The 24,584-nt window shown below is 47.5% G+C and overlaps 7 protein-coding genes across 7 annotated transcripts; 2 read left to right on the forward strand and 5 right to left on the reverse strand.

Annotated features, from left to right (window-relative positions):
* Positions 1-23: 23 nt before the first annotated feature.
* AO090003000558 (seipin) lies at positions 24-1,371 on the reverse strand (the record flags this gene model as incomplete). Its single annotated transcript, XM_023234935.1, has 5 exons — positions 24-343; positions 380-444; positions 511-997; positions 1,165-1,219; positions 1,306-1,371. 5 exons carry the CDS (start codon positions 1,369-1,371, stop codon positions 24-26), a joined length of 993 nt encoding a protein of 330 aa, XP_023090003.1.
* A 784-nt stretch (positions 1,372-2,155) lies between these two features.
* On the reverse strand, positions 2,156-8,565 carry AO090003000559 (CCR4-NOT core subunit CDC39; the record flags this gene model as incomplete). Its single annotated transcript, XM_001819675.3, has 3 exons — positions 2,156-2,221; positions 2,283-8,197; positions 8,259-8,565. 3 exons carry the CDS (start codon positions 8,563-8,565, stop codon positions 2,156-2,158), a joined length of 6,288 nt encoding a protein of 2,095 aa, XP_001819727.3.
* A 66-nt stretch (positions 8,566-8,631) lies between these two features.
* Positions 8,632-9,375, reverse strand: AO090003000560 (uncharacterized protein; the record flags this gene model as incomplete). The annotated part of the gene is made up of 1 exon (XM_023234936.1): positions 8,632-9,375. One exon carries the CDS (start codon positions 9,373-9,375, stop codon positions 8,632-8,634), a length of 744 nt encoding a protein of 247 aa, XP_023090004.1.
* A 2,969-nt stretch (positions 9,376-12,344) lies between these two features.
* Positions 12,345-13,618, reverse strand: AO090003000561 (uncharacterized protein; the record flags this gene model as incomplete). The annotated part of the gene is made up of 7 exons (XM_023234937.1): positions 12,345-12,521; positions 12,579-12,645; positions 12,702-12,767; positions 12,819-12,888; positions 12,932-13,141; positions 13,197-13,328; positions 13,384-13,618. 7 exons carry the CDS (start codon positions 13,616-13,618, stop codon positions 12,345-12,347), a joined length of 957 nt encoding a protein of 318 aa, XP_023090005.1.
* A 1,252-nt stretch (positions 13,619-14,870) lies between these two features.
* Positions 14,871-16,654, forward strand: AO090003000562 (fungal specific transcription factor domain-containing protein; the record flags this gene model as incomplete). Its single annotated transcript, XM_023234938.1, has 4 exons — positions 14,871-15,681; positions 15,736-16,162; positions 16,212-16,500; positions 16,577-16,654. The coding sequence occupies 4 exons, from the start codon at positions 14,871-14,873 to the stop codon at positions 16,652-16,654; spliced, it is 1,605 nt and encodes a 534-aa protein (XP_023090006.1).
* Positions 16,655-17,290: 636 nt separating this feature from the next.
* Positions 17,291-19,121, reverse strand: AO090003000563 (MFS transporter; the record flags this gene model as incomplete). The annotated part of the gene is made up of 5 exons (XM_023234939.1): positions 17,291-17,340; positions 17,593-17,633; positions 17,689-18,551; positions 18,614-19,003; positions 19,053-19,121. 5 exons carry the CDS (start codon positions 19,119-19,121, stop codon positions 17,291-17,293), a joined length of 1,413 nt encoding a protein of 470 aa, XP_023090007.1.
* Positions 19,122-21,037: 1,916 nt separating this feature from the next.
* AO090003000564 (formin-binding protein HOF1) lies at positions 21,038-24,109 on the forward strand (the record flags this gene model as incomplete). Its single annotated transcript, XM_023234940.1, has 8 exons — positions 21,038-21,080; positions 21,147-21,251; positions 21,322-21,608; positions 21,661-21,873; positions 21,924-22,022; positions 22,072-22,531; positions 23,162-23,878; positions 23,940-24,109. The coding sequence occupies 8 exons, from the start codon at positions 21,038-21,040 to the stop codon at positions 24,107-24,109; spliced, it is 2,094 nt and encodes a 697-aa protein (XP_023090008.1).
* Between the last annotated feature and the right edge of the window lie 475 nt (positions 24,110-24,584).

The following is a 24,584-nucleotide window of genomic DNA, read 5'->3' on the forward strand; positions in this document are numbered from 1 at the left end:
ATTACGAAAGACATCGAAGCAGGTTAGGAATGTCCGTCACTGAACAGGCGGCTTCGCCTTCGTTGAACACCGCGAGCCTCAGCACTTTCCAACCCAGTCCCCGCACCAACTTCCTCGGATGGTAATGTACCTCGGTCTCTTGGCGAACCATCAGACTCGTCGTCATCTGCCTCATATTCATCTTCTCTTTTGATCCTCCGCTTCCCTTCTGGATTAGTTGAAGAAGCAGAGGGCGCTTCCATGAGAGACGATGTTTCCTCAGAAGGTTCCTCCTTGATCGGCGTTTCGTCGCCCGCTTCTTCCTTTACCTCCGGTTCACGCGTACCCGTGCTTGATAAAGAAGCTATAATCACCCAGGATATGCTTGCCGATGTCATACAGATACTCCAGAACAAGGAGCTAAAGATAAAGAACGACGTGATCTTCCAGTTGTACATCATCCATCTGCTGTACCGTCAGTCACAATAGCCACCCCTCGAAAGCAACTCCTTGAATCCCTGGGAGCCATACCTCAATCCAGTAAACCTAGCTCTGAATTCCACCGTTGCTTTGTATATTTGCATCTCCTCTTTACTGTGTATTTCCAGCCGCAAACTTTCAGGCAAATTGCGCCGTCCGCGGGCAAATTCAACCCGTTCCATCATTGGTACCACCAGCTTCTCTGCTTCCCGTGACCAGCCAAACACATAGAACGGCATAAGCGAGAGCTTGCTGGCTGTGTCCACCAGAGGCGAGGCGTATGTTAGCATAGCAGGACGGCGCGATCGTGAGATAGGATACGTAGAGCTATTCGTGCCCGTCAGGGCAGACGTCGAAGGATGGGAAAGGAGGGTCAGATCGAGCATGAAATTCCCAGCGGCAAGGTTTGACGGAGTACGAGGCAACTCAATTTCCACGTTTATGTCGTATGGCTGAAGGGATACCAATTCGGAGCCGAGGGAGGCGGTTCCCCAAGGATGCCCATCACTACTAGCAAGTACGATCAGCAAACAGGTATCTAAGGCCAAAGGATACATATTGTTTCCTGAAATTCGCCGATCAAGCCTTTACTGACCCGAATTGTAGATGTACCACGCGTCCAACGCCGACTTGGGGAACGAATCTGTAGTAGAAAATCCCATAGGCAAGGGCGGACCCAAACAGCATGAATAGGCCAGCGCCAACAAATAGCAAGGTTCCCAAATATGCCTTCTGGGCTTGTTTCGAGAAGAACGGACGACTGTACTTGACCAGCGCGTTCTGCGCGTTATGGTAGAGCTGTTAGGGCACCAATTCGATCATCTCCTATGTGGTGTTGGCTCTTACCGTCGTCCTAGTTACAACTGTAGGCTTATGACCTGAATCTTCCTCGGATGTATACTCGGATTCCATGATGCGATGAAGTGGGAAATAAAGCGAGGTTAATTGAAGCAAATTTTGTGACAGCTGTGTCGGAATACTAGTTTAAGTCTACCTGAACTATTTTGCCGGGGTCGCGTCGACGTCACAGGGTCTCCCTCTTCCGCGGGAACATGTGAACCTTCCTTCTAAGGTATCCATTCATACTACATATGTACACTACCTACTACGAGAGTGATTCTATTCTTCGGCATCAATTACAATGGATTTGAACACTCATTATTCCATGTCGACCGGATCAAACTCCCAAATGCCATTGAAAATGCAAAAACAAAACCTCATTATACCCCCGTATTTTTATACTTATCGTTACAGGCCACCAGAACCGGAGTGACGCAAATGTCCAACAGAAGTACAAGGGAGAAAGGAATTGGTAGAAAAATAGGGTAAAAAAAGGGGGAAACATGTAGATAAAGGAAAAGAGAAAAGAAAAATGATAAAAGGTTTCATGTAGCTTTGAACCATGCTAACATGTCCTCCTAGTGGTATGCATATCCCTCCCAGAAACCCAACCGAGAAATGATAACAAGGTAAAGCAGTACAGACGGGTTACTAAAAAAAAGATAATAGAGAAAAAGAACCCTTCAAAACATACATCCCAGCAGAGCTCCGTAATATGGATGCTACATGTCATGAGCGGCGTCGGCAATCACCATGAAAACATTCATGTCAGAAATAAGTAAGACATCGTGGCAAGGTCAAGTTCTTCGTATTAATAGAGAATATAGCAAAGGTGCTGAATATTCTTCGTCAATGCCTAGGCCAACGCTCTAGGGCTTTGCTGTTGAATGTGCTGCAGGAGTGCATCGAATAAACGTCCGATCTGATGACATATCTAGTTAGTTGCTTGTTCAATCCAGCGAACGTGGGATAAAGTAACTCACCTCAGGCGCCGCCTGGATAAAGGGAAGACGGAAAAAGGTGTAGCTTCGATTCTGAAGCAGTTCCTGCAGAGTTATAATCAGCCCCCAAGGATGAGGACGATGAACAATAAGTCGCTCAAGTAGCACCCGAATAATCTGCTGGCGAATGTCGGACTCATCCTGTTCCGAGTAGTCGGAACCGAACAAACGGAGAATCGCGAAACTGAAGAAGTAGGTGTGACTGTTAGGATACCGAAGCTGGTTCGCCATCGCGCTCAGAAGGTAATAGCGCGCCTCAGGCCGCAAGGCTTTCGCTAATCTCTCAAGAAGGGCTGAATGAGGAAAATTGTCAAATGCTGCACGAGTGTTGCCCTTAGGTGCATTGGCAGAGCCAGCGCTCTGCCCGATGTAGAGCACTAATGCGTTCAGAAGCACGACGTTGACGTTGATTGGCGTGTAGAAGAGACCGGTCTCTTTGGTAGTCGGGTTGTACACGGCTTCGCAAATCTGCTGCAAAGCCGCTTCCGACGCATTTCCGCCCTGAAGCGACGAGTCAACCACACTCTTGATGTTGGCCTGCTGGAGTGGCGCTGCCGTGTCACCAGCGATCTTTGGTGCTTCCCGCATCTCCTCCAGCCGTTCCACCTTCAGACCCTCTCTAAACGGATCTGGGAGTTTGTGGAAGGATGACGGATAGGCGCTCAGGACAAGGTTTCGAAGCTGAGCGCAGTGTGCGGGGATAACATTGCAGAACTGGAAATGGTTTTCCGCCACAAACTCGGGGAAGTCATGATGCAGGATCAATAGGATGCGAAGCACGCCCTTATACATGTCTTTGATAACATAGGAGATATTTGCAGGCTTGAGTTGCTCGCCGATATAGGCAAGAAGAGCTTGCATGATCTCACAGTAAGGGCCCCAGCCTGTACGCTCTGGCATGTTCAACATACCTGACATGAAGAACCTGTGCGAGACCAACGCTAGCCATCCGTAAACAAACGCGGGGCAGTACTTGGGTTGGAGTGACAAGAATATGTTAGCCAAGGCGAACATCATCTCTTGATGTTGTTCGCTCTGTTGAAGGCCGTTCAAGGAATATTCGCAAAGGATACTCGAGAAGAGCCTGAAGAAGACGCGCTGGTTGAAAGCTTCCCCCCTCATAACATGATGGTGGTTGAGGACGAGCACCAGCAATGACAGGATCGAATTGAAGTAGACTGACTTGCTAGTCTTAGTAGCTCCTGGCGTCTCACCCTGGAATTTCACAAGAAGTACAACCAGTTTTGCGAGGGCATCGATATAGAGGTAGGCCTCATCAAGGCTGCCATTAGGATTTTGAGACTCATGCTCAAACATTGCAACGGAAATATCGATGCTAAGACGGAAGAATAAGGCGGAATCTTCTTGGTTGTCCATGACTTGTCTCTCATGGATATCTTTGAGGAAAGAATAATAGGTGCGATCAATGGCGCCTGGAGCCTTGTAAATTCCGATCCATTCGCTGAAGATGTATTCCATTTGATCACGCTTCGATCTCGCCTTATCGCTGAGTAGAGGGTTAACAACTTCGGGAATCCCAGACTCGCGCAGTTTGTTGATAATGTCACTGGCAGTTGAAAGACCGGAGTCTTCTGCAAGCCACTGGCTCATAGCTTCAAGACTGCCTGAGAAGTCAGACCTCAAGGCGGAAGGCTCTTCGCTGAAAAGAACACGGTCCATCAAATTGGCAAGGACATCTAGAGCACTAGTATTCTTCTGAAGAATAAGCCTTGTCAATATCATATCGACGCGACGAATATCCAGAAGTCCAGCATCAATGAGAGCGACTGTAACTGGGACATTGAACATGTGCTCATCATCAACTTCCGATAGGACCGCCCAGGTGTATCGTGCTACTAGAGACGACATATCACACAACTTGGCAAGAAGATGTACGAGTACTTCAATCTCTAATGTGCCTTGAGTTTGCGAGAATAGACTTGTGCAGATCTTGAGCGACGTCAACCGCGCCAGTTCCTCACCGTTGGGAGATGCGAGAATAGCCCGCAAGGCTTGGTTGTACTCTTGTAGGACGCCGCTGTCTCTTCCGAGGTCTCTAACACGTTCCTCAGACGCATTTCTTGCAGCTTGTTGAAGATCGGAAACGATGCTCTCAACCTTCTCGCGTGGACTCTGTGCTTCAAGGAAACCATTGAGCTGCGACTGTGCACTTACGAGCCCAGACTGCTGCAATCTGGCATCCTGTTGCGCCTGTGGTGTCCTGTGAGGAACAGCAGGCTGCTCTGCAGGTGTGGAAAGGTTCGGTATGGCGGTATAAGGATCCTGTAGAACATCTTGAATGCGGGCAGAGTCTGTCGAAACATTGGGGATATGAGCTGTTCCAGGGCCCCGAGACTGGCGGGCGAACTCTTCATAGATAGCCAGCTGCTCTTTGTTGAGTCCACCAGGTGCCTGCCGATAAGGCTCGGGAATGAAAAGCCCCCAGCGATTCATAGATGGATCAATGAATGGTTCATTAGGCCGGGCCGCACGATGACGGCGACGGGCTTCCAACTGCGGCTCAATGACCTTTTCGATTTCTGGAAGCGACTTTTCTTCTGCTGCCTTCTCCACAATGCCGCAGGCGGCATCCAAGTTATCATTAACACACATTAGTATAAGCCCCTCAGGCATAGGCTGGTCCGAATACTCCTGCTGGATCATACGGATATAGTTGGTCATGCTGACCTTCAGAGGCTCTTTGCAAGTGACAAGGGCCAGGCTACCAGCAAGTTGCCTAACCATTATGCCAGCCGCATGTCGGACCTTCTCCTCGTCGGGCTCCATAGCGAAATCCTTTGACACCAATTGAACTGTCGATATGGAGGCAATTGTTACTGACCGTTCTACCACAGGCGTAATAATCTCTGCAATAGCACGTTCCACAGAACTGTGTACAATTTGCCGAAGGACGTTGGGGTCAACCATGCTGCTTGCGGACGACGGCAGGACAAGGATCTTATCTAAGCTTGGCAGTGTCGACATAATAGCGGCGGGTGATAGCCTTTCGTGACGAATGCCTTGGTTGATGCTGCTAAGTGCCATGTCTTCAAACGCTTCGAGACCTTCAGGAATGTTGGCTGTCGACAACGCATCCTCAATGTGCGCTGAACGGTCCCGAATGATGACGGACGGCTCAATTGCTTTGTGATCAAGATCAAGGTCCTTGCATAGAACCTCGATTTCAAACTTGAGATTCAGTTTCAATTCTGCAAAGTGATAAAGCTCCATCAAAAGTGCCAGGATATCCATGAGCCAAGGGTTTGGCGGATTGAAGACTGTAGACTTGGTAGCCTGGACCAACACCTTGCAAGTGAACGGAATCACGATCGTCAGGCGTTGGCTGTCATAACCTTCCAAGAGAAGCCCCTTAAAGTAAACATTTTTGTGCTTGATTGGCTTATCCTTTGCGATAGTCAAGGATCCAAGCCATAACCCAAGGTTCTTCAAGTGTCCACGGTCGGTGGAATTATTCAAAGTGGCCTCGGAATTCAGCAGCTTAGAAACGCTGACGTATGTTTCTCGCAGAACTTCCGCCCAAAGCACCCTATCATTAATGCGATCAAGGAGATCAAGATACAACTGCTGGAAATTAGGCTGCAGTTTGGCCCGTTCTTCTACCAAATACGAAGCAAACCATTGGTGGTGTTGATCCCGAAGAACATCGGTGAGATCTTGTAGCTTCTCCTCGATATTCTGCTCCGAGACGTTGTTCAGTACAAATAGAATCTTGTCCTGAACATCCTCGTCGGGGTCGTTGTAGACTTCAGGTCGGAGAGGGGGATCAACATGTACAGAAATGAATTTGCGACTTGTCCCATCAGCGGCAGTAGTCTCATCTACAACATTACCATTAGTTATAGATCCAGCGGAAGCATTGTCGAGTCTGCCAGTATCGGAGTCGCGGGCCTGGCTTCCTTGTTCGCGAAGCACCTCTTCGGCTTTTTGAAAGATTGGAGAGCCTTGCAAAGTCGGAATCTGCAATAACAGATGACAGAAGCCAGCCCATTCTGGAAGGCGGTTGATCAACTGCTCGATAGCTTCAACTCCAAATTTGTACATCGGGTCGTGCATGTCATGTTCGCGCACCGCTTCCAGAATCATGCCCAAACCGACCTTCAAGGTGATACCATCAACAAGTCGGAAGTTAATGATACCACCAAACATGACAGCTGTCTTTGTGAGAGCTTCCAGTGGATACTCATGGTAGCAATGATACTCATCGATGAGTCCGTGGACCATACAAGCGAACAAATCTTGCTCAGCGGGTTCGCGCGAGGACTTATATCGTCTCATCAACTCGAGAATTTCTCTCAGGGACAGCTCTTCATGATACATCTTGCCGAACAACTCCTGCATTTGCTTGTCAACGGTCTCAGGCAAAGAGTTTCCGTTTTCACCGTTGGCATCGATAATATCATCAAAACCTTCTCCGTAGTTGATCAACCTAGGATACGTCTGGATACAGATCCGTTGCACCGGTGTGAGGTTCTCACGATCACCGACGTATTCCTCCAAGACTGACAGCAAGGTATAGACGGTCTTCACAGAAAGGCTGACCATTTGAGGCGCGGGTTGCTCTTTCCTTTGGACATGAAGCTCATCCTCCGCTTTGATTCTCAGAAACTTGGATAATAAGCTGCCCATATCCATGGGACCCTTTTGAGCAGCATTGCGCACCCATTGTTCCAGATCGAAAGGTCCCTTACGGTGAGCGTAACAAGCAAGATCCATAGCGAGGCCATTTGTGTATCCTAGTAGGAAATCCAGCCAATTGTATTCGACAGCATGCTCGTATATGGCAGCAGTAGAAGTCGGATCTTGTGTGAACGTAGTGAAAAGTTGCTCCGCCACCCATTGCTTATCTTGACGCCACGCTCCATGCAGGGCTAACTGGTATCCTTCCTCTTGCTTTAGTATAAAAACGACTAGTGTCCGGAGGACGAAGCTTTGCTGAACGGTCGTCCACGGCTGTGGAAGGGTCAGCGCCGAGCATAGGAACACAGGGAGGTCATATTGAACGATGGCTTTGATGAGCAGTTGGCTCTCGGCGACCGCCCAGGAGGCCTGAGAGAACAAGGAGAGGTCGAACAAAGCTCTCATGGCATCCAAAGACCGTAGGGGTGATTTTGCTGCACGTTCTCCTTGTAAACGAACAAGCTCGGGGCCATCCGCAAAAAAGTCTGGAGGGAAAGTAGCGCGAAGGTTGGGGATCTGCGACACATCTGTTCGAGAGACAAGGAAAGCTGTGAGAAAGGACAGCTGAGTGTCACGATGTTCCCAATCACCGCCCCAAAGTTTCTGAACATCCAAGGTTGGGTCTTCGGAAGCAGCTGCTAAGAGAGCCGAATATAGCTTGGCGAATTGTTTTGCATCTAGCCTCAAGCCCTCCCGATCAAAATTTCGGAAAATCAGAGGCCAGCTTATTTGTTTTTCACCGTAATGTGACTTGACAGCTGCAAGGAATGTTTCCAGGGAAAATTCCTGCCAATATTGAGACAGAACCAAGAATAACAGTGCACTAGCAAGATGTTCCTCATTCCAGCATTCGGAGCCAGCTGAATTGATGGCTTCAGTCACAGCGTCTGGGTTTGAAGTTGCTTTCGGCCCCTTTGAGTGCAGTTGACGGACTAGGGTATATCTCGGGTTGATGAAATTGAACATTTGCAGGGCAGATGCAATCTCAAAAGGCATCTCCACGCCCAGTCTCGTATAGCGTAGATTGGCCGCATATACGAGCTTAGCCTTCACTTCGTCTGTGAAATTGCGCGGTGGGTACAGGATGAAGCGCTCAATCGTCATTCCGATACAAGCATTCTTATAGTCCTTGGTTATCTCCGACGGGGTGGCGAGGCTTTGGAGGAATGGAGGTATCGAGTTGGAGAGGATTGCATCAGCTAAAAGCGGGAATGGTGAGACACCGATTACTACTAGAAGCATCAAAAGCGACAGACTTACCCTTTGCGCGCAAGTCCGACTTGTTAGCCATCTTGAAAGCCAGCGCAAGTGAAACCTTCAAGATAGGATCAAGCTTGAAATGATCCAGAAAAGTCGAAAGGTCGAAATCTCGGAAAATATCGCCCTCGGAAGTATCTACCGTCTCCGCGATTTTCTGGGCCTGTTCGATGTCTTGAGATACCTTTTGCATCTCTTGTACCAGGAGAGGATAGTTCCCGGCATTTTCCACAGACTTATTCACACCGGGAAAGATCTGAGGGGCGTTGCCTGTGAGAAGGCGCCTGAAATATTTGGAAAAGACCTCCATGCCGTTGGACTCAACAAGCTAGAGATAACAATACATTAGTGATGGTTCGCGTTGCAAGGATTCCGGTTACAGATGGAATTGGCTTACTTTGTGAATCTGAGCAGCTTTCGTGTCCCACTTCTCTCGACCTTCTTTCTCCGTAATTGAATCTAGGAGAAGAAACACTTGAGCGATAGATATTTTTGTTAGCGAAGACTGACTTGCGTGAGCTGCAGCTGCCGAGCCCGATTTGTCAGAAGGAAACCCTGTAGGTGAGTTTACCGTTGTCCCAGATGACAACGGAGAGAAGGTGGCGCCTCTGGAAGATCCCGTCCCACCTCCGCCTCCCCCGGAGCCTCCACCACCCGCGATAGAGCCCGCTGTGGAAGCCAGATGTGACCCAGACGACGGGGTATGGGCTCTGAACTTAGGAGACGAGAGAGATTGTCCGGGCTGCTGATGTTGTTGCGAGCCAGATTGGAAGGAGGTGAAGGGTGACGGCGTGGAGGCAGGTGAGGGTGCGTTCCGGCTGCCTGGAAAGCCTCGTGCGGAACTCAGAACCGCAGAGAAGGAAGAGGTCAAAGGAGATGAAGTTGAACCGCCCGGACCAGGACTACTGGACTGAGGTGGCCCTCGGGAAGAGGCTGAGGGGAAAGATGACGATGCGAGATTGTTGGTCGCAAGCGGAGTCAGTCCACGGCGAACGCTGGACTGGGACACGGATGGACCCCAGGCAGATTGCTGTGACCTTCCAGGTCTGATCGTGGAAGACTTATCGGTGCCAGAAGCAATCGACGATTGGGAGGAAGGAGGAGGGGGAGGGAAGGTCATCTAGGAGACGCGATCATTTGATCTGAAGGCGACGACAAATTTTTATTCGTGACGACAATCGACGGAAGCTTGCAACCTAATTATGACGCTGTAATTTATTTGATTGCAATAAGGGTAAATCTTGCGGTGGCAGAGCCAAAATAGGATGACAATGAGGATGAATGTTGCTTCGTGGCACAGGTTGGAAGTTCCGAGTTAATGACGGACAGAGAAAGAGAGGTTGAGTGGACGGCAGGTGGAGATGATGCCTGAGGCTGACAGAACTAGCTCGGATTGGTGCTTAGTTTCTACGGGCTCAGGCTACAGGGCCCTGTCTCTTTAGTACTAGGGCTACGGAACATAAACAATGCTGCCCAAGAGAACTACCTGACGGAGCAACATAGACTCCCATTCAAGTTTCGTATGTGGTGGGTGACTGAGAATTTTTTTATACCTAACACTACTCTACTCAGTACAAAGAGCCTATGGTTCCACATTTTTGCTGTCAAACGTTGCTGGCCTTCGTGATTCTATTGCGTGCACGCGAGCCTATGTTTCCAGATTATATAATACCTTAGTCACCATACAATGGCTGCGACACTGCACTGCACCTGGCAGTGACAGCGAATTACTGGAAGGGGCATAGCGTTCCCGTCCAGAATTAGGGTCGAGCAGCCGCTTGGCATTAAGGTGCATGCTCTATACAACCATCCATATATAACGCTGCTTAGATTGAGACCATTCTTTCACGACTTTTCCCTTGTTCTCCTCACTCTCCTCTCAACTGTCCGTCTGTCAAATTATTGAGGTACTCTAGACATTAATCCATCATTAAAAGTATTTTCGCTTTGCCCCCCCCCCTCTTTTTATCAAGAGCGGACCAGCATATATCTATCTGCATGTACTTCGGGAGGAACCAGATATCTTATGGAATGTCGAAGATATGTAGACGCTAGCGATTACAGTATGCAGGAGACCTCAAGTAGATGTGGATTATGACCCTTTGTATGGCCGAGGAGACATGTTCGCCTCCAAGGCGGCGATAGACCTACACAATAACCCCGTAAATCTCAAGGTTAAAGTGTCGACAACCCAACAATGAGCATCTGGGAGCCTGATAGTATTGTTATTTTTTTTAAAAACTATACTCGAAATGACACCCCTAAGGCTGTCAAGCTTCCGGAATATTGTTGTAGACAGATAGGTTGTTTATCTATATCAGTTGCTGAGAGCTTGGGAGGGCCAGTCCTAGCTTTACTTATAGTATACCTATTTTTCTAAACGAGATACAACACCAGAGTACCGGGCTGGTCCATTTTTCTGTGCTGGGACTATTTATTATCGTGCCTCGAGGCGGTCTAAATTCACCACCTACTTAACCTAGAGCCAGGCACAAAAGAATTCTTTATAAACCAACTTAATCTAGGGGTTTCTATATCTACTGGAGGTTCTCTCTTATTTCCCTTCCCTTCCCTCCCCTGCAGAAAGTTCCCCAGTCTCTACCAGATATTGCCCAGTCCAGTGAAGACAGGCTACGGGATGTAGAAGAAGAGCTTCAGAAGTCTCTAGCTAAAGAGGTCGCCTTACATCATTATCTTATGTAGCGTTTCTATGCCAGAAGCTAACAGGACGGCACGTTTTCAACTCTGGCATCGCATCTCATTCTAATTGACGCTGGGACCATCAAGACCTTGAAGACGTACTGGATCGACTTGCATTCCTGGACAGAAGAAGTAACGGAGCCCTTTCAACCTTGCCTTTTTAGGATATGAAGTCGGTCGACTCTAACTGACTGGACTTTCCATGCTGGGTCATCTAAGTGGTGGAAGCATATTTTATTAGACAGATAGGAAAAATGGCGAGTACAAAGAGGTAGTTGGTGAGAACATTAATTCTTTGTTTATTCAGGGGTTTTATGTTTCCTTTGCTCTTGTTTTTACTTTTTGAATGATATAGTATTATGTTTTGAAGGCAGGCTCTGAAACTTGTAAGCTTCTACAGCAGCTAATAAAAAGTGCAAGTTTGACCATTTGCGTCTTCATCAGCAGGATCTTATATCACATTCTGTTTGTAGACTCGCTGTCATTGACAAGAATGACCCTCAACCCTTTGGAATCCTTTTTGGGGAGAGAAAACAGGAAACCACGCACTGGGGTCACATCGCTTATATCTGTCTCATGTAAAAGAAGCCTCGGAGCCCCCGGGCGGAACAAGTGAGCAAGGGTTTGATAAAGGAGTAGATATGCAAGCCTAGTGCCACAAGGGTCAGGAAGGACCATTCTCTCGTGGATGACTTGGAGGGTAACTTACTGTACCCCGATACAGGACCTCGACCCCTTTCCAAAAGGCACAAAATACCGACCCATGAGTGAGAGCTTCTCTGGCTCTGTGAGTGTGCTGGACCATCGCGATGGGTCGAAGCTGTTGGGATTGGGAAATACATCCGGATCCATATGCATCCAATGTGGGGTCATAGACACGGGAGTCTAAGTGTTCCATTGTGAGCTTACCAGCTTCCCAACATTCTCATTTCATTTTTTGAAGTTAGACATTTTGGGCTTTGCTGTGGATTCAAAACTGGAGTGTCTTCTATTCATGGAGTGGTGGTATAATTATAGGAAAACTTACGCCTTTAGGAATGGTATATGTATCAAATACTAGGTCAACGTCGGGGGACACACGCGGGATACCTACCAGAGCTCCAACCGACAATCTGCACAATACGCAGTTAGCCCACTCCAGGAAACCTACATTCATTAACTGACCTTAATCCTTCCTTGATACATGCGGAGAGGTGAGGTAAACTTTCCAGCTCAGAAAAAGACGGTGATCTTTCTGGATACTTTGAGAATGAAGACTCCAGTTCTCTTGTTAGTTTCTCCTGCTCATCCGGTTGACATAGAAGACAGTAAATCGTCATTGCCAGGGACAGTGAGACATTATGGACGGCACCTTGTTGGATTAACTAGGAGAATTGAGATCAGATCACTTCATAAACATGATATCTTGTCAGCTAGATATACCTGCGCAGAACGAGTAAATGTTTGTTCATTCATGGTATAGAACAAGTTATCCTTGAAGAGGTTATCGAATACAGTGGCATTGGACCGGTCGCTGGACGCAATTGTGGGCCGTGACTTCGACTTGAGCATCTGCCGGCGGGATTTCTGTAGTATACCAAAGTGAGAACAGTCCACTGCATACCAAGGAAAGGGAGCTCTCACATCATCAAAGATTCTCCAGGGAGTTGCTCGTTCCAGGATGTATCTAGCCACGGGGGCACTGATGACCCTATTGGTCCTTTAGCATGGGCCATAGCAACCGTACATAATAGTTGTGTGGCAGACCTTGCAAGCCAGGGCAATTGGGTTAATAAAGGGATTGTTGCTGTACCCATCTTCAAGGTGTTATACCTATATGTATCAGCATTTGTTTCAGCAAAGGGACACCGACACAAGACACACCAAGCGGTATTGAATTCCGGGTCCCCGAGGTAGTCCGTTGGCTCTTCGTGGAATATAACCGATATCGCATCTGTTATCCACCAGTTAATCCCCAAGCTTATAACCATAGCTACTATACATGCCAGCTGCAAGGGAACTGAAGGCATCATGAAGGTTGACGGGCTTTCCGTTGCTCATAAACCCACACATCCTCTGCGATAGCACGTGTATACGTGCCACAATCCGGGATTCATGTTGGCGAACACCCGCTCTTGTGAAGAGACGACTAACCTGCCCACGCAAAGCTCGATGTCTGTCATGGGAGAGGAGGGGGAAAGTAATATCTATGTTTGGGCTCAGCAACGGACGCTAATACTTCCATTCAAGAAACTGCACTACCTTCAAATCCAGTGCCTTGAGTAAATCGATGGTATGAATCGGATTTTCTCACAGCTCCGGTCACGTAGAGCTTGCTGTGAAAATTCGAATCTCTTATATGCAGTTCACCCGGAGTTACCCGCACAATGGGTCCTGCAACCGTACTTAGTTATCTGGTAAGTGGCTAAGGTGGTTGAAGAGATGGTACCATATTTCTTATGCATTTCCTCGATTTGAAGATAATATTGACCATCTTTGACCCAATCATAGTACCACTGGGTTAGGTATGTCAATCGGGCGAGAGGTGGACCGGGAAAGACAGCAATTGGACTCAAGAAAAGACGGCACAATGCCAGGATGGAAACATATGCTACAGATATAGTCACAACAGTGAGCGTGATGTAAAAACCGAGTGCGGTAGAGCTGTCCAACGAAGTGTTCATCTTATCAATGTATACGGGACCGAATTGAGTGGTCATATATGGTTAGAATAGACCATTGAACGGCAAGGCGTAGGAGAAGTATATGAATAGTGTCTCTTCATCAACAAGTGTAACGGTCAACATAGAGTTTGCGCATACGTAAGGGCTTCATGCAACACCATTAGATACCCATATGACGTGTCTGTGCAATGATGCCCTATTTTCAAGCTACATGGCCGGTCACCAGGTAGACGTGGAAGAGTCATCTGGTAGGGGAATAGAAAGGGCTTTTGGAAAATTCGGAAATCGTCTACTGCATGGCACTATTTTCCCCAGAGTTCAAGCCTGTGCCTCTCTAGTCTATGTCGCAATATAAACAGATGCTAACATGCTTAGCTCCGTAAAAATAAGTTCAGGCAGCCTCACTTTGAGCGACCGAGATGATATTTTGGCGCTACTAGATCCATGGGTTCACCGTGTCGATCTAAATGGTTGGGCCGATGGTTCTCGTGTCGAGCTGAAAGTAGTCATGATCAGAAATGCATAAGGTTGCCAGCTAGGAATGGCATCTGCAAGGGTGTAGATCGCTACTAGAATTATATTGTGATATGTCTTTTGCCTTTGCACCATAGTGGAAGAGAAGAAGCAGGAATATCCTGCATCAGCGGTCAGATAGCATTGAGTCAAGAAATCCAAAACGGAGATCGTTCTAATACTTTATGAAAATAATTAGATTATATCTATTAGCTCTAGTAATAATAATTGAGCTTTTTTTCTAGAATCTAATATAATTCATAGATAACGTTCATGTTTCTAGCACTGTAAGAATGATACATACATGGTATTTAAGCGACCTACTGCCAAAGCATGTTGTATTGTCCCATGTTTATTAAGATAAATACAATACGGTACCAGTACACTGAGTACAATGTTAGCCCATCATCCTTGTCCATATTGGGTTATTTAGGTTTAGTGCACTTGCATCAAAGTCACTTGATTTAACCGGCTATCAAATCTCAAAGATTCTCTGATATTCCACCAGTGCTTGGAGTTCTGTATAAGGTCCTAGTAATCATACCCAAACATATATGGCCTTCCGACTTGGGTTTCAGGTATGACTCCGCGAAGCTTGGTTCAAACAAGACGCAATGGAAAGCCTCGTTCCTGCGAGCCGTGTCGAATAGCCAAGGTTCGCTGTGACCATAAAAGTCCTGTCTGTGACAGATGCGTCTCTCGTCACAAGGAAAGGAGCTGCGTCTACCATCCTGCTCCAATGACAAGACCGCGTGGCGGCCGAAACCCTGTGCCGCAGTCCGCAAGGCTGTCCTTGTCTTCATCGTCCTCACTTGATAATGTGCAACATTCGCCAAGAGCGAACATATCCTCATCATCGGCACCTAGAACTACTCCTTCCGCTGAGATTGAATTCTTTGGCTCGACAGCCTTTCCAGCTATCATCAATGATGACCAGGACATTGTTGATTCATTTGCGGGGCAATTTCGCAATCAGTCAATATTACAGATTGGTAATGCAAACCACAATCAAGAGCAAATCCCGGAAAAACAAATCCTAGAGGGCATGGCTGTATTGAACTTACTGGTCAACTTTCCAGCTTTCACAAATTGTATCTACAGGTACCTTGAGCTCTCCTATACATGCATGGTACCGGATCCATTTATTAAAGCTTGCGTCCTATCGATACAAGAAACTATTAACGGGCTAAAAGGCAGTCGCCTACGACAACTTGCTCTAGATCTGTTTGTAAACACTTCCAAGCCTTTAAATCTGTTTACGCCTGTTCCAGCCAAGGACTACCATACTTTGTTCACTGGATCCAATCTCAGGTGGGAGATTGTTGGTTTTGTCCTTGCTATTCTTGGAGTATCTCTCAAGTACGATATCAATAAGCAAAACGAGCCACCAAGATCGCTTCCCGCCCAGAAACCCGGTTTCATCCATCAGATCGCTGAAGCAGTGGAATATTGTACCTCTGTCTGTTATAGGTACACCTGTGTTAACCATCAGGCTTTATGGCTGCTCTATGGAGATGCCTGCCTGAAGAATCTGGTGTACGGCGATATGAGTAAGTGATACTCAGACAGGATGATTAGATTTGTGCTCAAAGTGGATACTATAGGTTTCCAATTCTGGCGCTGTATGGGCGATCTCTCGAGTATGTTCTACGCCCTTGGACTTCACCACCAGAACTCCACATTTGAGGAAATACATCCATTCTACCAACTTGAGATGCGAAGGAGATATGCCGCCCAAATATATTCAATGGATAAAACTATTAGCACTATTCTTGGCCGGCCGCCAAGAATCTCGGGCTCACACTGTACCAATGTCATGCCCGCTGATATCGACGATGGAGTTTTATTGTTAGAGGGTGACGAGCTGCATAGCTCATTGCACAATGTCGATGCGAATGGTTGGAATCTAGATCAACAATTTCGCGGCGCAACCTGGAGACGGATGAAGCTGCTAGTTAGTCAATTTCGAGAGGAGGTACTTGGGGTTTGTCTTCGAACACATTTCACCAATGATAGTGAGATATTAACTCAGTAAGTGACTTGCAAATCTCATAAAACTCCGCTAATGGCCAGTATTTAGGGATATATTAACCAGACACGAGTTTGTTTGGGATCAGATTCCGGAAGAGTTAAAGTACAACGAGCTCACTGGATCTCAACACATTCCTCCTCCACAACGATATGTTGTGATGACAACTTATATGGACCAACAGTACAACTGCTTCTTGTTACATCGAAAGCTTGTGAATGAGACTCAGTGGACGCGGGAACCTCTATACAAGGCCTCAAGGTCGCTGCTGAATACATCCTTACAGGTAGTATCGCTCTCTGATCAAGTCTTCAACATGCAGCGAGACATATCTTGGTCTGTAAGTGCTTGATATCTCACATATTGGTTTGGTTCGAGACTAAGCTCTCCGAAGATACTCTATTACGGGCTACCAGGCGCCAGTATCTTGGCAGTCGATTTACTCAAAGACTTACATCGTACATTCGACACTCCAAACTCAGGGATCGACGTGATTCCTCGTGCCGAGGTCATACAAAATCTCGCTATTTTTATCTCGAATCTTCAAAGGAGCATCAATCGCCGAGAAGTCAATCAAACATCTTGCAAATGGGCACATGCAATCTTATCCGGCATCCTTGGCGAGATAATTGACCCCAAATATCGCAAACCAATAACGACAGAAACGGTGGGAAAGCGGACTGCGGCCAGCGTTCCGTTCTTGCCTACTTCTGGACTCGATGGCGAGTCTCTTGATTCCGATGACTTCTTCAATTGGGTTGGAAGCGGGGATTTGACGCTTGATACTTCGGCCATCGAGCTGTAGCTCTGGAGAGGTATACTTGGACTGTATTGTTGGACATGTCAGCATCCCGGCTCAGCTATCCAAGAACGAAGACGAAGATAAAAAACCTATCTACAAAGTCTTAGCGGCCCTAGTTGTCTTCGAGGTCCTTGATAAGAGTGGTAATCAAATCAGTATATCCAGTCTTAAGGTGGAGGCGAATATCATGGATGACCATTAATCAAGCTCTCTGTTGAAGGCTAATGCTGAAATATCCAGCTATACAGGCAGGTGTTTCTCGTTGAAGCAGAAGTTAGATCCATAGTGGGCTTGCTCCGACCCATCGAATTGCCCCTCAATAACTATGTTAGTTGCGCAACGAATCGAGTTTAGAACGCTCGTACACAACCACAATTCCTAGGAGTTCATTACTATCGTATCCAACTTGAGATAATCCTTGCTGGTTATTTTTTCCGTTTTTGAAGGATGCAAGATTATAATCCAAAATTATACCAGATTCAGCTTGAGCTGAAGGATCTATTAGGGGTTCTGTGGATCAAGAATCATCCACATCGCGGCTTGCACAGTACGGGCTCTTTTGTCTTAAGATATGCCCAAACTTCCACAGAAAGATAACACCGGTAAGACCAATACACAGTGCAATGATACCCAGTATGCTGGATGTCCAACCATATCCTAACCGCTCATATCTATACCCCAGGTCAGAAATGGCAACCTAGTCACACGGAAAAGACGAAAACTCACGCATAAGGCGAAAACAACGGAAATACAAATCCGGCCAAGCATCTAAGCATCGAGGTCGCAGCAAGAGCACTAGCCGAGTACCGTCCATACGTATCGACAACATAGATGTTGTTTGAGACAGTGCAAATATAGGCGGCAGCCGCGAACAGTGCAATGCCGATGTCAGGCATGAGCCAAAAGAGGCGAGCTTCAGCGCTCCAGCCGTACCAGAACAGACCGATAGCCAGGATAACAGTAGCAGGTATCATAATAGGTATGCGGAACTCAGGCAAACCATTTCCATTGTTTCGTTTTGCCAGAATACGGAATATGCGGTCGTTGATGTGTGTTGCTACTTCTGCTGCAAAGACGGTTCCGAGGCCCAGTGCGAGGTAGTGAAGGGAGGCTATGTCTAGTCGCTCGTGGTAGCGACTTGTCCAAAGAACTGCGATGGAGGCGTAGAGAATGTAGATGTTACCGTAGAGGTAGCCCTGGTATATTGCCATGACCTGTATTATAGGCTGCGTTGTGAGGAGTTTAATCGGACGGATCATAGTTGTTCGCATCATATCAAGTTTGGAACTGTTTGGAAAGTCATGTTCGGTATAAAGACCTGTGGCTCCAGCTTTTGTGAGTCGATCTCTTTTCCTGCGTAGCAGAACCGGCGTGTATGACTCGTCGAGAAAGAAAAGACCGAAGAGTTGAACACAGCCGTCTACTATAGAGGTCACGTAAAATGCCCAACGCCAGGAAACGCGCTCAGATAGAAAACCTCCCGCAATGGGACCCAGGACTTGGCCGACGAGAGGGAATATACTGTAGATTGCCATGGCCTTACCACGCTCACTGGCATTGAACAAGTCTCCGAGAGTTCCAGCTCCAATCTTTAGGACCGAAGTTAAGAAATCATTCTCAAGCAATGAAGCCATATTTGTTGATAACTTACACCAACAGTACAACTCCCAAACAAGCCAGCAAAGAACCTAAAAACAAGTAGTTGCTCAATAGTCCTCGCCACACCGCACGCCGAGTTGAAGACCAGAAACAGGAAGTTGAAAGTCTGCAGCACCACTGTTCGGCCCCAAATCTCCGACAAAGGACTAATGAACATGGGCCCAATAGCGTATCCCAGTAGGAAGATTGACAGAATCATAGGTTTCAGAACAGTAGCTGTGATATTGAGCTCTTCCGTAATAATGTCTAAAGCAGGAGCGACAATAGTGGTTGGAAGCGGGCTCATTAGGACAAAGCCTGAAATTGAGATAACTGCCAGCCATTTTCGATGGGTAGCCCAATTCTTCGGGTTTTCTGGATCGTTGGGTCCGTCCCAGGTGACCTGTATAGGTTAATCCTGATACCATTGGTCATGCGTTTGGTACACTTACAAGTCCATCTTCGGTGATGTCGTTTGTCGTACGATCCTCTCGTTTTATGGTGCTTTCGTCGTCGGCCATGGTGGTATGTTTCTGGAGAAGAGGACTGGGACGAGGGTAGAAACAAGAAGTTAGTAAGAAAAATCATGGATATATAACCGGATGTTCAGGCTTAGGATCCTGATGAAGGACGGAGTTCAAAACGGCCCCGGCGAGGCCGTTCGGAGTAAAACTTGGATCACGGAGTTCGAATATTCACATCCAACTCCGTCTGGCTATGTTATCATATAGGCAACCAGGGCCCTGTATTCCGTAAGACCAACATATCACATAACTCTAAATCTACGATTCAGATTCCATGGGTCGTACCTATAAAACTTCCCGCCGTTACAACCATATCTATTCAGGGAGGGCTTACAGATGGTTCTTCTTTTTTTAAGGTCTCTATTTATATATATATTATAAACGGTGTTATCAAATTAAATCCTATCCAACAATAATTCCCATCACCAACACAATTTAAGAAGACGTGGAGGTCTCTTAGAGAACAGAAATATTTAAAGTCTTGACACTGGTGTCCTTGTTCTGTAGGATAAGTAGAAGAACCACTCGGTATACTAGTATAGATTTAGATAATGAAGCGGTCGTATACTTTAGTATTCGATCCTGTACCAGACGTTCTGGCAGGTAATTAATAAGGTGTTTATACTCGTTATCTAGCAAAGTCTTCTCAATAAAAGATACTATACAAAGGCAGTGTATATAAAGAGGTTCTGCGGTATTTCTTTAAGATCTTTAAGCATGCGCAAATTGTCAACCGTAGGGAGATGGTCCTGCGTGGAGGTAAGTCCAGGTCGTGGGAATTGGCCTACCAGGACAGATATTAGTTGTCGAGAGTCAAAAACTGACCGTAAAAATAGCTATTTCCATTTTTTGATTCTATTTAAAAAAAATAGGACTAAAGATCATTTGTTGAATAGCGTTCTATCTCTAATAGAAGAGTTATAGATTGAGTAAGAGCGGAAGGACTTCAAGAATGTGTAGTAGGGCTAAGCGATTGGATCGATATCCATAGTATAGATAGAGCTGGCATGCCTGAGGCAAGATCCAATTAACGGTGGAGTCTGGAGCTATTCGTACTGAGTACTCCGTACATTACTGGTCTTGGCAGGCGAAACTCAAAAGCGGCGGCAGAAAGGCGCGTTGGGTTCAGTTTGGGACTGTCAGCGATACTTCCAGTGGGCTGGGAATCTGTATGGATCTGCAACCTATACTTGACTGTGGCTGGCACTCAAATTGAACCACGGTGATGGAAGCACGCTTCCCTACCTGACTGGCTCGTGCAGCAAATGGGCAGCAATCGCTCCGCGTCATCAATTACTACCCAAACCGTTGTAAAGTTTCCAAGGGAGAGCAAATTGAAAGCAGTGATTGGGATTGCCAGCACGGGTTTGAAGCGCGTGTCCCATTCCCTGGATGTCAGAACGGGCGCCAAGTCACGGGGGGCCAGCGTGACTATTGAATTCTCTTAAATTGAGTGGCAGGTCGTGGGCCGCGGACACGACGGTACACGGTATCGTACATTTAATACCTTAAAATGACGTGCCCCGTGATGGACCAGTGGTTGCCCCGAGAAACGTGGAGCTGTAAACATCACCCGGCCATTCCAGACTCAACCTTACCTGACCTGGTTCAACTCCACTAGATCCAGCAACTCCATTGTGTGCTGTTCTGCAACATTCTTTCTGTAGTTCCTGACTTTCGTTGCCCCCTTTCCCCCTTCTTCTCCTGTGCCGTCTCCGGGGATATTCTCCAGACTGATCTCCTGCCTCCCTAATTCTCCGGAATTTTATTCTGGTTGTAGTATTGCCTTCATTTACTTATTTGTTGGACTGCATTCGATCCTGATCCTTGTTTTCTTTCAATTTCCGGTAATCAGATGAGCAAAGGCTGGCCAAAGCTCGGAAGGATTAACCGACCATAATCTGCAAAACACAATGCCCGGAACAGTGGCTGATGGGCCAACAGTGGCCATGTCCTGTATGACTTCAAGACAGATCCGATGGTATTAGAAATAATCCCTACTAACGCTCTATACTACTATAGTTGCCAACAACTTCTGGGGCAAGGATGACGCAGGTGTTGGGCCCATGCTTGAACGCATGCACACTGCCAAAGTTTCTTGTGATGAACTTAAGACGTTCTATAACAGTACGTGCTCCGAATGGCGGGCTGATCATGGTAATGGGCAAATGTGAGGAGATCCTAATAAAGTAAACAGTCCGTGCTGCCATTGAAGAGGAATATGCGCGCAAGCTTCTGGCTCTTTGCCGAAAACCTCTCGGGTCGACCGAGTTAGGCTCCCTTCGATCGTCCTTCGACGTTGTCCGCGGCGAAACAGAGGCCATCGCTAAGGCACACGGAGCTATAGCGGGACAGATGAAAAGGGAGCTGGAAGAACCACTGGTAGCGTTTGCTGGTGGATCGAAGGAGAGAAGAAAGATCATACAAACAGGGATCGAGCGTCTGCTAAAAACCAAGATGCAGCAGACTCAAACAGTGAATAAGGTAAGATCAGGCTTCATACTTCGACGATGGACATGTGCTGATTAGATTATAGACCCGGGATCGATATGAGCAAGACTGCCTAAGGATCAAGGGATATCTCGCCCAGGGACATATGGTCATGGGACAGGAAGAACGCAAAAACAAAGCAAAGCTGGAGAAGACGCAGATACAGCTGGCCTCCAGCAGCAGTGAGTATGAAGCTGCCATTAAAGTGCTCGAAGAGACCACTGGTCGCTGGAATAAAGAATGGAAATCAGCCTGTGACGTATGTCCGAAAGACGACCCGAGTGGTGGATGGAACTAATGATTGTCTAGAAATTCCAAGACCTCGAAGAGGAAAGACTCGACTTTACTAAGAGTAGCCTGTGGGCTTATGCGAACATTGCATCTACTGTTTGCGTTAGCGACGATGCTGTATGTGCCACGTTTTACGAAGCTGGAATGCCTGCTAAATGATTGTTAGTCGTGCGAAAAGATCCGCCTTTCTCTAGAAAACTGTGAGGTTGAGAAGGATATTGTATACTTCATCAAGGAAAGGGGAACTGGCCAGGATATCCCAGACCCTCCCCGATTCATTAATTTCTGCCGGGGTGATATCAACGATACGAGCTCGGAGGTCTCGGAAGAAGATGGCTTTTCTGTAGCCCAATTCCAGCGTACGATCAACCCAGCGTTTCGCAGTTCTTCCCCGCAACCGTCGACTTATGAATCACATCACGACCCTCAGTCCGACCTGGCAAATCAGATGGCTCATAACAACCCTCCTACGCCTACAAGCAGGGAAACTACCGTCACTCCGCAGAAGCCGACTCAACAGCCAGCGCCCTTGGATCTTCGCCGAGGTGGTCAACTGCCGCCGAACTACGACCCCAGCGAGCATGGAGAGATTGGCAGTGTACCTCACAATGCGTATCCAACGGATGGTATGACCATGTTCTGCAGGACCGGACCTCCTTCTGAGCGAAGCTCTGGCACAAACAGCGCCTACCGACCATCGAGCCGTGATTCCCAGAGTGAGGTCTCTAATCCCACATCGATGTCTAGTCAGGAACCACCCAGTGCCAGACAATCCCCAACGAAGCCGACAAATGGCGTGCCACTTCATGGTATGGGGACAGATAAACAAATTCAGAAGAAGAGGAGCGCCTTCTTCAGCAACAGCCCATTCCGACGTAAGAGTCGCCATGACAAGGAGCGGAACTCTGGCCCGTCACAGACGCCTTCTCGTGGCACATGGGATTCAAAACCGTCGAGCCCAACCAAAGCGCCTCAGCCCCAGTCACCAATTGCTGCTCCTGGAAATGATCAGCTATCCAATAGTCCTGAGCCGGTGGACCCGAGAGCCAACTTCCAGCTCAATGTCGGCAACAATGTATTTGACGTGGCATCGCCCGACAAGGACAAGAAGAAGGCACCTCAGGCGGCGAAGAGTGCAGAAGAAGAGCTTGATCCAATCGCACGTGCTTTGGCTGATCTGAAAGTCGCGGGCAAACAGCCCACCACCCGGATCTCTGCCGACAGATATCATGGCATTGCTACCCCAAATCCTTCAGCTCCTAGTTCTAATTACAGCAGCGCATCTGTGGCGACTCCGCCCCCGGCATATAACGACTCTTCGGTGAAACGTCTTGATGCCCCGCAGCCCGCCTTCACGTCCGCGCAAATGCAGAAGACGACGCAGAAGTACACAGGACAAACGCATAACATGCTTCGTGGTAGCGGCAACACCTCTGGACTTGCAACTAGAAACCGTGCACAATCAGACGCACCTCGTGCCAGATCTCCTACCCCAAGACGAAGCGCAAGTCCTCAAGTCAACAGCCCCCGCGTAGATACCCGCATGAGTCAGTACAGCAGAGGACCAAGCAGAGGACCAAGCCCGAGCCCAAGCACATATCAATCCAGCAGCATGAGAAGTCGGTTCAGTCAGTCACCGACTGTATCTACCCCGCCCCAGCGGCCAGCTGATGTAGCATACTCGCCCCATGAGTACCCAAGGCGAACTTCTCCAAATCCCATGAGCCGTGGCGTTTCACCGCAGCCACAGTTCAGGCAACAGGCCCGTCCCTCGAGTGCTGGAGGTATGGAGTTGCAGCTCGCCAATCAAGTCGACATGTACGGAGGTGACCACGGTTCGCCAAGGCAAGCTGGAAAACCAGGATCCTTTTATGACGCAGGAAGCCATAGAAGCAGGTCCAGGAGCAGGACCCTGGCCGTTGCGGATCCTGGCAGACAGTTCAGCCGGGATGGTCGCCCCATTCTCCACTTCGGTAAGCCAACGGAACCCTTGCCATTACGTGATGAGGCTTTTAGCTAACTTTTTGATTACAGCCCGAGCCATGTACAGCTATACCGCTGCCATCCCAGAAGAACTGGGTTTCACCAAAGGTGATGTTCTATCGGTCATTCGACTTCAAGACGACGGCTGGTGGGAAGCTGAAGTTACTACCACCCGTGGACGGACCGGTTTGGTCCCCAGCAATTACTTGCAAATTATCTAAATAATGTCCATTTCATGAACAACAGCCTGTGTACAGGTGAACGATGTTTATTATGTCTTCATGATGTAGATACGGATTTACACGACTTCTATGTGATTCTCTATGTTTTTGGTGCACATGCTTTTCCTTTGTGTTCCAGATTGCTTGCGATTGATATCACCCAGTTGTTGTCTTTGGCCTGACCCATACCTTCTGTTTGCCCTTTACCCTCTTTTTCCTTTGGATTTCAGTTTCTTGAGAAGCCAGCGTTCGATTTTGGTCTGATGTCTATTCCTGTATCTCAACAACGACAGGGGCATGTCCGAGGACTATCCCTTGGTTCCTGCCCTGCGTTGTCCGATTCTGTCTTACAATCTTCTATAATTTGAGTAATAATTATTTGATTAGTGATTAGTGATTAGTGATCTCGAACGGCATTGTAATGCACGCAAATATTGAAGATGCTCATTAAATCATATGTTTCCTCTGCGCCGAA

The sequence above is a fragment of the Aspergillus oryzae genome, chromosome 2, assembly GCF_000184455.2.
Source record: "Aspergillus oryzae RIB40 DNA, chromosome 2".
Lineage (NCBI taxonomy): Eukaryota > Fungi > Ascomycota > Eurotiomycetes > Eurotiales > Aspergillaceae > Aspergillus > Aspergillus oryzae.